The sequence below is a fragment of the Grampus griseus genome (assembly GCF_964374135.1).
Source record: "Grampus griseus genome assembly, chromosome: 3".
In the NCBI taxonomy this organism is placed as follows: Eukaryota; Metazoa; Chordata; class Mammalia; order Artiodactyla; family Delphinidae; genus Grampus; species Grampus griseus.
Window position 1 is genome coordinate 58,659,331 of NC_139019.1, and position 14,162 is coordinate 58,673,492.

Here is a 14,162-nt window from a genome sequence, read left to right on the forward strand (position 1 = left end):
CCAGCTGGACAGGTTTCACCCAAAGGGGAGACGGAGTCGGCGTGGACAGAGCACAAGACACCTCAGAGGATGCAAGGATCTGACAAATTTATTTTTCACGATTCCAAAGTATTTATACTATAAAATAATCTCATTTTCAATCTTAACAACCTCATTCCCATGCCAAAAAATCTCTTACACAAGCCCTAAAACAAAAGCTATTTACATCAACAGATTACATCAGCAGGTTAAACCGGTTAAATAGTCTTCTTATCGCTTATAGTCTCTTTCATCCTCCGTGGCCAGGCACACCCCGGTCACAGTCCAGGTCAGGAATGCAGTCTGCGGTTTCTTCATTGTTCTTGTACCTGTATGTTCTATTCAATCAGCCAGTTATTCAAAGCACAAACTCAAACACATTATTCTTTTAGCAACTATAAATATTTACAGGCTGTTTTCTTCTTCCTTTATAATCAAAACTTACCTACTCTATCTAATTTGCTATTTACCCACTGTAGCATAAAACCTCCCCGCCACCATACCCAAGTGTTTCCTAACATATCTCTAACTCCCCAGGAGGGCCAAAACCCATTCAATTTGTCTTCTAAAGTAAGCTTTTGCCACACAAATGCTCCTATTGTATTTCCCTGAACCCAACGCCCTGGCCTGGGAGTGGGAATTTCAGGTGTAGCCATTAAGGGAGCCGGAGTAATCACAATCTTTTTTGGTTTTACCCTAAGTTGGGGTCTTTCCCTAAACCCTCCATCGGAGCTGGAAATATTTCCCAACACTAATAGCAATCCCATAAAAATCACCTTAAGCAAAAGCAGGGGGGGGAGACAAGGGGAACCACACAGAGGAGAGCTTTGCTTCTCCATATTTGTACCTGACAGTACCAGCTTTGCTTGGCACTATGGGTCTCGTCCGTGCTGAGACTCAAAGGTACTTCCTATACGGCTCCCGGCAGTCAGTATTAATATTCCTGACTCAAATGCCTTCTACATATTCTGCCCAGAACTTTCTCTTTCTTATCAGAGATGGAATTGTGGAGTGGACTCTGGAACTGGACTGCTTGGGTTTGAATTCCGGCTTCATCTCTTCCTAGCTGGGTGACTACAGAAAGTTAATTATCCTCTCCTTGTCTGAACTGAGTAACACATATAAACTGTTTAGGACAGTGTCAGCACAAAGTAAAAGTTCTATAAATACTGCTTATTATTATTATATTAAACCAATCTCACACACAAAACCCCTGACTAATCTAATCCATACTGATTTCTTCTTTCTCAGAATTACTTAAGAATTTTAGTGCTACAGAAATTAGCATTAACATGTGTAATGTCTTATATATTATATTTCCTCCATCAAAACAATGAGATCTTGTAGGCTGGAGCATGGCTTTCATATGTGTACAGGTTTCCACACTGCTGGATATACAGTTGTTGCTCAATAAATGACAACTGATGGACTGACTCGTACTATGTATCCTTTAATACATTCTCAAAACACATTCATTTTTAAAAGATGTATGTCCTCAAAGCCTTGTGAAGTACGTTGCTCGAAAGTTTTACTTTGGTGCCCACAAGGGATATGGAAAATGCACATAATAAAACCATCCAGTTATGTGGAAAAGTAAACTAAAGGTCTAAATTTGTGACCAGACTAAGCCTCTACCTACAGGTTGGGATAAAGAAAACATCTTTTGGTGCTGACTTCTCCTTCTGTTTTGTCTCATATTGTAGATGCACTCAGTCTTGTCCACCATGGGCCATAACTTTTCACTCCATACCAGCTCCACATTTTACCATGGAGGGCCCAGTAAAACTTTCCCTCCAAGATCCCCCTTCTTAGTCTTTCATTACTATTTGTTTATCTTATCAAAAACAAAAAACAAGAAAAACCACTCCTAACCTAGGATCTGTCTTTGGAATAAGCAACTTATAGACACTTTACACTCTACTTACTGTAAAGCTTCACTAAGATTTTATTCCAGATTTACAACTTTTACTATGGCAGGATCATCTTTGCCTCTGACATCTCTTTTATAATTTTGAATATTAAAAATAAAACATAGTGGTTAAGAGCACAGGCTCTGGAGTCAGATTGCCTGGAGTTTAATTCTGCCATTGCTACTTAATAGAAATGTAATTCTGGATTGTTACTTACCCTCTCTTACTTTAGCTTATCTGAGGAAGGTAATGATATTAATAGAAACTACCTAGAAGAATTATTATAAGGACTAAATGAGTTAATATAAAGCACTTAGAGGAGAGCTTACCATATAATAAATACTCGGTGAATGCAAACTATTATCATTATTATTTTTTATTACTTCTGTACTCATTCTATATGGAGGTAGAGAAGGAGGCTGCCTACACATGCTGTGATCTGAAGGTGTTAGAAGGTAGCACCAAACTAAAATCATCTCATTTCCTTTGCACCTGGCCATAGAGTCGCCCCCCCCCATCCTCAGTTTGGTTTGGAAATTTCAACATTCAAAAACAATTTTACATTTACAAAAGACAAACCCTTGATGATTTTAATGTCTGCATATTTAAGTTTCTTTTTCTTTTTTTTAAAGTTGGTTTTCATTAAACTCCTGTATCTCCACTATACTCCTCTGTGGCTCAGCATCTAAAATGATATACATTATTCTGAAGCAAATACCCATATAGTTAATAACAATAGGGTGATTTTTCCATAATGTTTTAATCTTTACATGAAAATATACCTTAAAGATACTAATGGTCAATATGGTGAACTGAGCTGATACAGAAGGACTCCAGTCTACTCCAAACAGTTGGAAAAACACATTAGACAAAATACAATAAACTTTAACCACCTGTCCCCAGCTAAGATTGGAAAAAGAAAGAGAAATAAAATGAAGTTAGTAGCAGCCCATGAGGGATCTGGAACAAACATAGATATTAGGGATTAGGGTCCTACAAAGGAACAGAAGATAAGGCCTCAGGGCCACAGGAAGAAGGAGTTAGAATGGAGTCCCCTCATAAAGCTAGTGAACTTAAGTGGGTGTCCTTTAGCTTAAATAAGGATTAGAAAAAATTCTACTTGACACCCACCCAAGGCTTTGGGTAGAAAATCAGTGATCAAAGGCTATTGCCCAGAATATAGTGCAGAGAATTAAAGAGATGGAAAATATGAAAAAGACATATGGAGACTGGTCTAACAGCCATCTAAATATGAGTTCCAAAAAAGGAGATACTGAGAATGGGACAGAGGTAATATTCAAAGATATAAGGGCTGAGAGTTTCCAATATACAAATGAGAAATGTGTCTTCAGATTAAAGGAGCATGCCTAGTCCTTAGAATAATTAATTAAAAACACATCCACATTTAGACATAACCTAGTGAAACTGCAGAATATAAAAGAAAAATCTTAAAAACTGTAAGCTTAAAAGACATTACCTACAAGGGAATGACAATTAGATTGACAATTAACTTTTCATTCATTACAAGAGATACCAGGAACAATGTAAAATATTTTTTAAATGCTGAGGTAAATACAATTTAGTTTGAATACCATTCAAAATATTTAAGGTATAAAACAGTTGATTAATCATAGTTTAGGTTCAATGAATAATATTTTCTCCTCTACACTAACAAAAAATATGTAAGGGAAATCTAATCAACATACATAGTCTTATTCAAAATATTTCATTGAGGATGCTACTTTGCTTAAGGAGTTAGTGTCTAGTAAGCTGTATGTTTTAATTAAACTAAGAATATCCATTTTATATATTTATATATGTATGACTACTATGGGTTTTTTTTTTCAAAAAATATACGTTTACATGAGGGATTTCACATATAGCAAACACTGTCACTATAAACCATGTGGGATCCACGTTGGTTAAACCAGGTTTCTTTTCTCTTCTCTGTCTGGGTTCCAGGGTCTTTTCTACCTAGTATGTATCTTAGATACTTTTTGGAAGTGGGTGGGTGAAGACACGCTATGACAGTGGCACTGTCTGTCAGATAAGAAGTAGCCAAAAAACGCAATCTAGGTGTAAAGGATAGCAGCTAAACTATAATTCTGTGTTCAATGCAGATAATGGAGAGTTAACTATATACCATATTTTCTTGGTTCATTCTGTTCAATTATGCTGTATTATTTTCTTATGACAAAAAACATTTTCAACCTGTATGTCCTTAAAATGGAAAGAGTGCTGCCAACAGCCAATGGCTGGCTGGCCCAAAGAATGGCATTTTCTAGGCTGAAGAACAAAAGGATTTCAACTTCACTCACCATGGCGAGGTTTTCTTTTGTTTTTTCTTGGTGTGAAATAGAACGTGTATCAACAGTTTTGCAGTCATCACAAAAACACTGTTTATGTCTTTTTGCCTGGATAGCAGGAATTTTTACTTTAAAACATAAAATTAGAAAATATAAGAATGTGTAAAAATTTAGCATCATTTTATCAATTGTAATGGTGACAGGAATGGGAAGGATAAAGTAAGTCTATAATTACTATGATATCTTAATGTTGGTCAGCACCTCATTATTTATTATCAATTGACTAACTACAGCTAACATTTGCTGAATACTTATCACATGCTGGACATTGAATTCTTTTCCTGAATCATCTTATTTAATCTTCATATGAGCCCATGAGGTAGGTAATTAATTACATCTATTTTACAGAAGAGGAACGTGAAGCTTAGAGGGATTCAAGAAGTTGCCTAAAGTTACATAGCTAGTACTGAAACCAGATCTGACTTCAAGTCCATGCTCTTAAATACTACGACTATAATTCACTGTCTCCGTAAAATTCTCTCTGAACCTTCTCCCATTTTGGATTCTCTTTCTCCATATATGGGTACCCTATACCCCTCATTCTGCTGGGGAACCTGATGAAGGAAAGGTATATACAAGAAACAACAGAAAAGTGGGAATAGATATAGCACTTTTTAACAAGAGTGCCCAATAACTCCAAATATGGCTTTGAAGAGGGAAAGAGACATACCTGGGGCTTTAAGAAAGTCCCTGACCCTATGGACTTAGCATATGGTAGCAGGCAAAGAAAAGAAGATTTGTGTATCAGTCTCTTGACTTTGACCTACATGTGATCTAGCTCACTAGTAAAATAGGACACAATGATTATCCTTGCCTCTCACCAATCATATCAGTAATAATGATTCCTCCCTTGAAAACAAACAGTTGGTAAGGACTGTGGTAGGCTGGGGGAAAAGTGAGTCACGGGTTTTCTCTTCCCAATATTCTCCCTCATAGAGAGGACAGATAAGTTCCCGGCTTTCTTCTTCTATGAGTCAAGGCTCAAGCGTGAAGGAAAAGGAAGAACAATTCTCTCTCCTCAACATTCCCAAAATTGTGTTTAACTGCCTGTTTTCTGGTTATCTCCTCACAAGACTGGAAGCTCTTCTTGGGCAAGTGCCTGGTTTGTATAGCAGGTGCTCAACAATTGTACGTTTTCTCAATTAGTGTTCACTAAATGCTTCTTTTTTTTTTTTTTTTTAACACATCCATCACCTGACATTGTTACCGTGTGTGTGTTGGTGAGAACATTTAAGATTTACTCTCTTGGCAAATTTTAAGTATACAATTTATTATTATAAACTATAATCATCATCTTATATATTAGCTCCCCAGAACTAATTCATCTTATAAGTGAAAGTTTGTATTCTTTGACCAACATTTTCCCATCTCCCCCCCATCACCCCCTCCCCCAAGCCCTTGGCAACCACCATTCAACTACCTACCTGGTTCTTTAAGCTTGACTTTTTTAGGTTCCACATATAAGTGACGTCTTAAAGAGTTTGCCTTTCTGTGTCTTTCTATGCTTATTTCACTTAGCATAACATCCTCCAGGTTCACCCATGTTGCCACAAATGGCAGGATTAAATGCTTATTTCTTATAGATAACTCATTATATTATTTAAGTGCAAACTACTGCTAAAAATGGTTCACAAAATTTTACCTATATATTCCCTTGAAATATTCTTTCCATTGTAATATATTACACATACACTCACATACATATATAAGCATAATATATTTGCTTAACAAATTCATATTCTAGCATTAGAAAGTTTGTCTTGAAAAGTTGGCATCATTACAAATTTTGAAGTAATGGAATATTAGTTTCAAAGACTTTAGTATGTCATTCTTTTCCAGCCCCACTACAAGTAAACCAATCTGCATAGTTTCAGTGACATCTCTATCTCAGATCCAATGTTACGAGAGATTAATGTTTGTTTAATGAATATGTTTTGTTTCAACATATAATCCCAATACAACAGGATCATATAATCTATAAATTAAACCAAGTTTGGAAATGCTATTTCTAAAAATAAATGATGCTTTTCAAGAGTTTAATAAACATACAAAACATTTATCCCTAGTTATGAAATAATTTACACAAATCTTAAGATTTTCTTTTTCTAAGCAGAGGTACACACCCTTATAAAATAGCAAGCACCACTGACATACATACCAGTGACTACAGCATTACTCTCATCTCTATTGTCAGTCTCAATAGCACCATAAGATTTTAGCAGCTCTTTCATGTTTTTATCATCTGCTTCATCCAAAGCAGTCTTCTGCTTTTGATCCTTTTGATTAGGGTTTGCTCCATGTTGTAGTAGAATCTCAGCTGCCTAAAAGGTATTTTTCCAAAGTTATCTCTACAGATACCTAAGATCAATAATTCCTGCTTTCATTACAAGACACCACTATCAAGTATTAAAAGTTATCAAAAAAAGTTTTCAAACTCTGACCAAGAAAATCTTGATTAAATTTGATATGACAACTGTAAACTGCTCCACTGATTTGGCCTGATCTGTTCTCACAGAAGAACCAAACACCATGACATGAAAGTACCAGATATGCTGCCTTCACGGCTGAAGAGGCAGACTTTGGGAGACTGATGTGCAAAAGGATTTACTCTATCTCTTTAACACAGCCCTTTGTCCTCCCCTAAACTGCTGGAAGATAGGGTGGAGAAGGGAGGAGGGATCATTTCAGGATTATATTAAATTATACACTGTATTATAAATTGCCATCAGACATAGTTGAATAAAGTTTCATTTGAACTATATTTCAGGTATGTTACTTGTTTAGGAGGTTTTATAAGCTAGCCTGGGAACCTAATGTCCATTCTAATATTTTCTATGCAAATGTTTCCTAAATAGATGACATATTCACAGAATGTTAATAAGATTAAAAAGAAACAGAAATAATCTACTCCAACCCCACCTTTTAAAGAAGAGAAAACTGAGGTCAAAGATAAATGTTGTGACATTTTGGGGGCAAAAGTTTCTAATATAAATAATGCTTCCCTGAATAACTCAAATAACTCAAATTTGTGTTTAAAAAATTTGAATAACTCAAAGTTGTGTATTAGAAGTAAGTTTATAAGTCATCAAAGTTAAAGACTGTCACTAATTAGTTGACAGTATAAGCCAACTAGTAAAAAACAATCAGTGATTCCATCTGCACAAGGCAAATGACTCAAACCACTGAAAAATCTTTTGTTTAGGAAAAATGGTCAGTATTTTGTTAAAGTAAAGATATGCATATGTGCTAGTAGCTTTTCTCTTTCAACTTGTGTCCAGGTATGGAAAAGCAGAAAAACTTAGGAGCAAATGGGCCAGTAGAAGTAATAAGGATAGCTCCTTATTTGTTCTATCAGCCTATTTGTTTTAAAGTCAAGCATACAAAATTCACTCCTGCTACTTACTATCTATGTCCTTGGGCAAGTTATTTACCATCAGAACCTCATTTCTCTCACCTATGAGGCTTAAATGTGAACCCGTGTAAAGTATTTGGCACATGGCGGGGCTTAAGGAAAACACTCCCCTATTTAGCCCTGTGTAATCTCCAGCCTGCTGGCTCTTTGCTTAACCTCATGTAGTTTCCTTACCCACATCTGTAGATCAGCCAAGGAATTGAGGGGGTTCCCCTTTAAATCTCTGGAGAATTCTTTCTGTGCAGATATATTGTCTGGTATTTTGCCCCATAAATTTCAGCTGTTGGAGTTTAAAACTCCAAACAACCTTCTCAACTCATTGAGATCATAAGGCTATTTGCTTTCTTCCTCCCTAGGCTTCTGCCTGAAAACTCCTCCTAGTCCATGAGGTGGGGCAATCATACGGTTAGTCTCATGTTTCCATCCTGTCAGGGATCACTGCCCTCTGCTGCATGTTGTCTAATGTCTCAAAACTGTTATTTCATATATTTTGCTCACTTTCCTAGTTTTTAAGGTGGGAGGAAATATCTTACCCCTGCTATCCCATCTTGTACAAAAGTGGGTACCCATTCCCCCCACATTTTATCTTTTAAAAAAATCCCTTATTCTTCTTTTCCTTATCTTTTTATTCTCCACATTTTACAATGTAGAATACATGACCATCTTGGAAGATAACTTAAAAAAGAAATTAAGATTTTTTTTTAATTGAAAGTTGAAAAAGAAAATAAGATGTTGAATAACTTTGCATGTAGTCATGCCAGAGAGAAAATTAGGAATTAAATATACAGGGTGTTATAGAATTGATATTTAGTAGGTCTACAGTACCATATATTTACCTTTCTTGCTCCCCCTTATTAATCTTTCTAGATCATCTATCAATATCCTACCTCAAAATAAAGAAATAGGGACAAAAGGGGAGAAAGTGAGTCAGAAATAAAATGAGTCAATGATAGAAGAACTGTCACATGGAGGGAAAGTTAATGAAGATATGAAGAAAGATGCTGGCAATATATCAGTATCAAAGGAATTAAAATATCATTAAAAATACTACCTCCTTCTTTTTAAATAGAATATTTCTCCTTAAAGTAAAGGCAACAGAGATGTGGAAGGTTATTCCAAAAGCAAACTTGTCTTTATCACCACTTAGGTAAAAGAACGTCAGTAATTCTCTAGATCAAGCAATAGCAAACTATGGCCCATGGGCCAAATCCAGTCTGCTGCCTGACTTTGTAAATTAAGTTGTATTGGCACACAGTCAAACCCACTCATTTACATGTTGTCTAGGGTTGCTTTTGCACTAGAACAGCAGTTGAGTAGTTTCAACAGAGACTGTGTGGCCCGGAAAACCTAAACTGTTGATTAGTCCTCTGTAGGAAGTATTTACCAATCCTTGCTCTAGACCAGAGCTGTTCAACAGAGTTTTCTGTTATGATGGAAATGTCCTAATCTATACTGTCTAATATGGGAGCCACTGCCACATGTAGCTATTGAGTACTTCAAATGTGGCTAATGCAACTGAAGAATTGAAACTTTCAAAAAAAATTTTATTTATTTATTTTGGCTGCTCTGGGTCTTAGTTGCGGCACTAGGATTCTTTGTTGCCGCAGGCTGGACCTTCACTGCAGCGTGTGGGATCTTTTAGTTGTGGCATGAGGACTCTTAGTCGCGGCATGCAAACTCTTAGTTGTGGCATGCATGCGGGATCTAGTTCCCTGACAAGGAATCAAACCCAGGCCCCCTGCATTGGGAGGGCAGAATCTTAACCCACTGGACCGCCAGAGAAGTCCCTGAATTTTCTTTTTAAGATTTTCTTTTGATGTGGACCATTTTAAAAGTCTTTATTGAGTTTGTTACAATATTGCTTCTGTTTTATGTTTTGGATTTTTGGCCACAAGGCATGTGGGATCTTAGCTCCCCGACCAGGGATCAAACCCTGCAACCCCTACATTGGAAGGTGAAGTCTTAACCACTGGACCACCAGGGAAGTCCAAGAATTGAATTTTTTAATTTAATTAATTTTAAGTAATTTAAATTTAAATAGCCACATGTGGTTAGTGGCTACAGTATAGGACAGTACAGCTCTAGATCAAATTCCTTATTTCAGGGGTAAAGATATCTTTATCTTTCTCAAGCAGCAGAACTAGGCCTAGAACTCAAGTTCTCTAAAATCCAGTTCGGTGTTTTGTCAAGCTCCCTTTCTGCTATTTCCTGTGATGAATTTTCAGTTCTTGGCATTTACTTTACAGAAGACCCTCTACATCTGAGTTATCATTTTCTCTAACCCTCGAAGTTACCAAATTTCTATGAGAGAAGCTACAGTCTTCAAAATAGGAAAATTCTCACTTATGAAGGCTACTTACAAAATTTGATCTAATCAAACATCCCTCTCTGTTCAATAACATGGCATTTTTTCCATCCATCAAGTCAACATATTTCTCTTGAGTTTTGGTCAATTTACTACTGGTCCCTGATATTGTAAATAGCCAACAATAAAATGGAAATACACTACAAATTGATTACAAAGCCAAAATGTAAAGATGTAGGATTTCCTGAAGTCATATATTAAAATAATATTGTAGGGCTTCCCTGGTGGCGCAGTGGTTGAGAGTCCACCTGCCGATGCAGGGGACGCAGGTTCGCGCCCCAGTCTGGGAAGATCCCACATGCCGCGGAGCAGCTAGGCCCGTGAGCCATGGCCGCTGAGCCTGCGCATCCGGAGCCTGTGCTCCGCAACAGGAGAGGCCACAACAGTGAGAGGCCCACGTACAGCAAAAAATAATAATAATAATAATAGTAATAATAATATTGTAGAAATGCTTGAAGCATCTGTGAAGCAACTGATAAATGAGAAACTTAGAGGTAAAACTGTTAACCTAAAAAAAAGAAAAATTTTGAATACGAATGGATTAATACAGGACCTAGGGAAAACTTGTGGCACCTCTCAAAATTTTTGAAAAAGAGAGCTTCCCTGAGGTCATGATGCAAAAAACCAACTGTGAGATAAAGGATGTCCTATGTGCTGTCATACTATTTTGCCAGAAAAGCTAGGCCCAGAAAGCATATATTATTCTGTTTTTGCTGTTCCAGAAATCAGTATGTATTTCAATTAGAAACTAAATATAATACTATTTAGAAAGGAGTTAACTTAGCAGGCATAAAACTGCTATCTAGAAAGGCTGCTTGCTAGGTTGGTCTGTAGCTGGCATCTGTGAACTTGGCTGGTAAACAGTGCCCTACATTGATATAAAACTGTCCCTAATTGATGAGTGGCTCTCTGTGCTTAAACTGTCTACACAAGCAATGTCGTTTATTTACGCTTCTGGGAGTCTGGAATCTTGCTATGTGCTAGGCAGAGGGTGCCTACATGACCAGCCCTCAATATAAATCTTGAGCACTGAGTTTCTAATGAGCTTCCCTGGACAGAAACATTGCACTTACGTTGCTACATTTTCACTGCTGAGGGAAAAGCAAACTGTATGTGACCTCTCATAAGGAAGAGTGCATAGTACAGCCTGCACATGGATACCTCCAGACTCCACCTTTTTCTCTGATGATCCCCCTGTGTACCCTTACTATACTGCTGTAATAAATCTTAGCTATGAATACAATCATATGCTGAGCTCTGTAACACCTTCTAACAAATTTCCAAGTATAGGGGTGGTGGTATTGGGAAACCCCTTATTTTGTTTATATTCCATTTTTCAGGATAATGTCTAAAATCCTGATTTTCCTACTATGAAATTTTGGCCCTTATTTAAGTGGTTTCACTTTAAGTAACCTTTTCCCTGTACATATAACCAGTAAGTTCATCACTTCAATGACTCTTCCTGTTTGCTTTCTTCCATTGCATGACCACATAACTTTGAGACTTTGTCAATTCTTTGTTAATTTAAATATCTTAAAGGTCAAAGAGCTTCTTTGATCAAAAGAAGCCTCCCTGGACATTAGCCCACCCATTTGGTATTATTCTTCATCATTAGTTTATCTCTCTTATCTCTGCAAATCATAAATTCAATACTATTCTTTCACATGACTATATTTAGACTGAAAACAGTGGAGATATATTTTCATAAAATTAAATAAAATTACCAGGCTATTAAAAATACTAGAGACAGAAAAGTAGTTTTAGTGAGAGATCCAAGGAATTTTTTGTATGAACCTTGGCTTTATATTATTGTTGTTGCTGGTAGTTTCCTTAACTATTTTTCAAAGCCAATAATTATTCCTGAAGTCTATATTGCCTACTGACAAATCTTCTAAGGTTTGTCGAACAAAAAAGATGAGTTTAAAAATCTGGAGAATTTTAAAGTCTAGATTTGAAATTGAGTGTTACTGAAATAATTACCCTGGTGATTTTCTCTTGTGATATTTTTACCATAGCTATCTGATTAAAAAAAAAAAAAAGGAGAAAAAAATACAAGAACCCCCAAGGAAACAAGCAACTTGAGCTTTTACCCATTTCTTTGAAACTTCAAACCCACTGAGAAATTTCGAGTTTAAAAAACATCTGGCTGTCACATATATCATCACTATATAGACTCTTTTATACACAACAGCAAAGCATTTAATGCAATTAAAATTGGAATGTATTATATTAATAGGCTGTGTTTACTTCTAGCCCTTTCATTTTATTGTCACTTACATGAATTACATGATGAAGAGACAATGGAAAAATGATTCATTAGGAAATACATTGGTTTTCTAATCTATATGTAATATCATATTCATTTGTACTTTTAAGCAGTTTTTAAAAATCATTTGTTTTAAGGAATCACTTCAGTTCGCAATTTAAAATATCTTCACTGTCTTCACTCACTTTTTAAAGAAAAAGAAATAGGAACCTAATCTGATGTGCACTATACCTTTAAATGGTTGTTTGCAACAGCACCATGTAAGGGCAGAATTCCATCTACATTTTCACAATTAACATTAGCACTAGCTTTTAACAACTCTACAATTATATCATTACATCCCGTACTAGCTGCCTCATGAAGTGGTGTCCAACCTAAAAAGGGAAAAAAGAAAAAACAAAACAAGCTGCTTACAAATCAGTATTCAAGTAGTATATTCATTATTAAGTTTATTTGCACTAATGGAATTATTAACTTTATTGATTCAAATGTACGTACTAAGTACTGGACAAGAAATAATATTGAAAACAGGCTACCTAAAGATCCCTGAGCCCAGAGCTGCCCCTGGACACGGGCCTGTCCACCAGAGGGCCCAGGATCCAGACCCACCCACCAGTGCACAAACTCTAGACCCAGGATGCACAGGGCCCTGTAGCCAGAGACCCTGGCACCCAGTTCCACCCACCAGTGGGCAGGCACCAGCCGAGAAATCCTTAGGCCCCAGGTCTGTGCACCAGCAAGGCTGCTTTAGCCTTGGGAACAGCCTCACCCACAGTGGGTGGAAACCAGCCCCAGGACAACTACAGCCCCACAGCCTGCTGTGGCAGGAGTCAGCCTACCCACAGGCAGGCCAGCACCAACCCTAGGACCAGCTGGGTCCAAGCTCTGCCTAGCAGTAGGCCAACACAAACTTTAGGACACACTGAACCCCACAGCCACCTGTATCAGGAACTGGCCCCACTCACCAGCAGTCCAACATGAGCTCTGGGACCCCTGGGTCTTGAAGCCAGATCCCAGGACCTGGCTCTGCTCGCCAGTGGGCTGGCACTGGTCCCAAGAACTAGCTTCACCCACTGGTAAATCTCCTATACCCAGACTCTGCCCATCAGTGAGCCAGCACTAGCCCTGGGGTCCCCTGGGGTTTAGCAGCCAGCCACCTTGTGACCTAGCCCCACCAACCAGGGGCCAGCAGCCTCCACACAAAGCAGGGCCTGGCAACCAACTGTACTGGGGGCCAGCCAAGCCTACGAGACCACACACAGTAGTCAGCCTGCCACAACAGAAGGACCCATGCAGCCCACCTAGGGGGTACCCCTAGAACATACAGCTCTAGTGATCAGAGGGGAGTGAACTCCTGGAAGCTTAAGACATTTCCTATAAAAGGCTACTTCTCCAAGGGTGGGATATGTAACAAGTCTACCAGATACATAGAAATAACTAGTTAAGCAAAATGAGGCAACACAGGAACATGTTCAAAACAAAGGAACAAGATAAAACCTCAGAAGAACTAAGTGGAGATAGGAAATCTACCTGAGAAAGAGTTCAAGGTAATGACTGTAAGGATTACAAAAGAACTTTGGAGAAGACTGGATGAACAGAGAAGTTAGAAGTTTTTAACAAAGAGTTAGAAAACATAAAGAACAACCAAACAGATGAAGAATACAATAACTGAAATGAAAAATACACTAAAAGGAATTAACAGTACACTAAATGATATATATAGGAACGAATCAGCAAGCTGGAAGACAGAGTAGTGGAAATCAAGAAGTGAGGACAGTTTAAGAGCTCTCTGGGACAATATGAAGTGTACAAACATTTTCTTTAT

At 37.5% G+C, this 14,162-nt stretch overlaps 1 protein-coding gene across 1 annotated transcript in view; it reads right to left on the reverse strand.

Annotated features, from left to right (window-relative positions):
- The window catches only part of ANKRD31 (ankyrin repeat domain 31), a gene marked incomplete at its 5' end in the record, with an annotated part of 130,763 nt that overhangs the window by 43,892 nt on the left and 72,709 nt on the right, over positions 1 to 14,162 (reverse strand). The window contains 3 exons of the mRNA XM_082651880.1: positions 4,247 to 4,362; positions 6,453 to 6,615; positions 12,569 to 12,711. Of these exons, the coding sequence (XP_082508006.1) occupies positions 4,247 to 4,362; positions 6,453 to 6,615; positions 12,569 to 12,711 (422 nt within the window). The remainder of the gene's footprint in view (positions 1 to 4,246; positions 4,363 to 6,452; positions 6,616 to 12,568; positions 12,712 to 14,162) is intronic.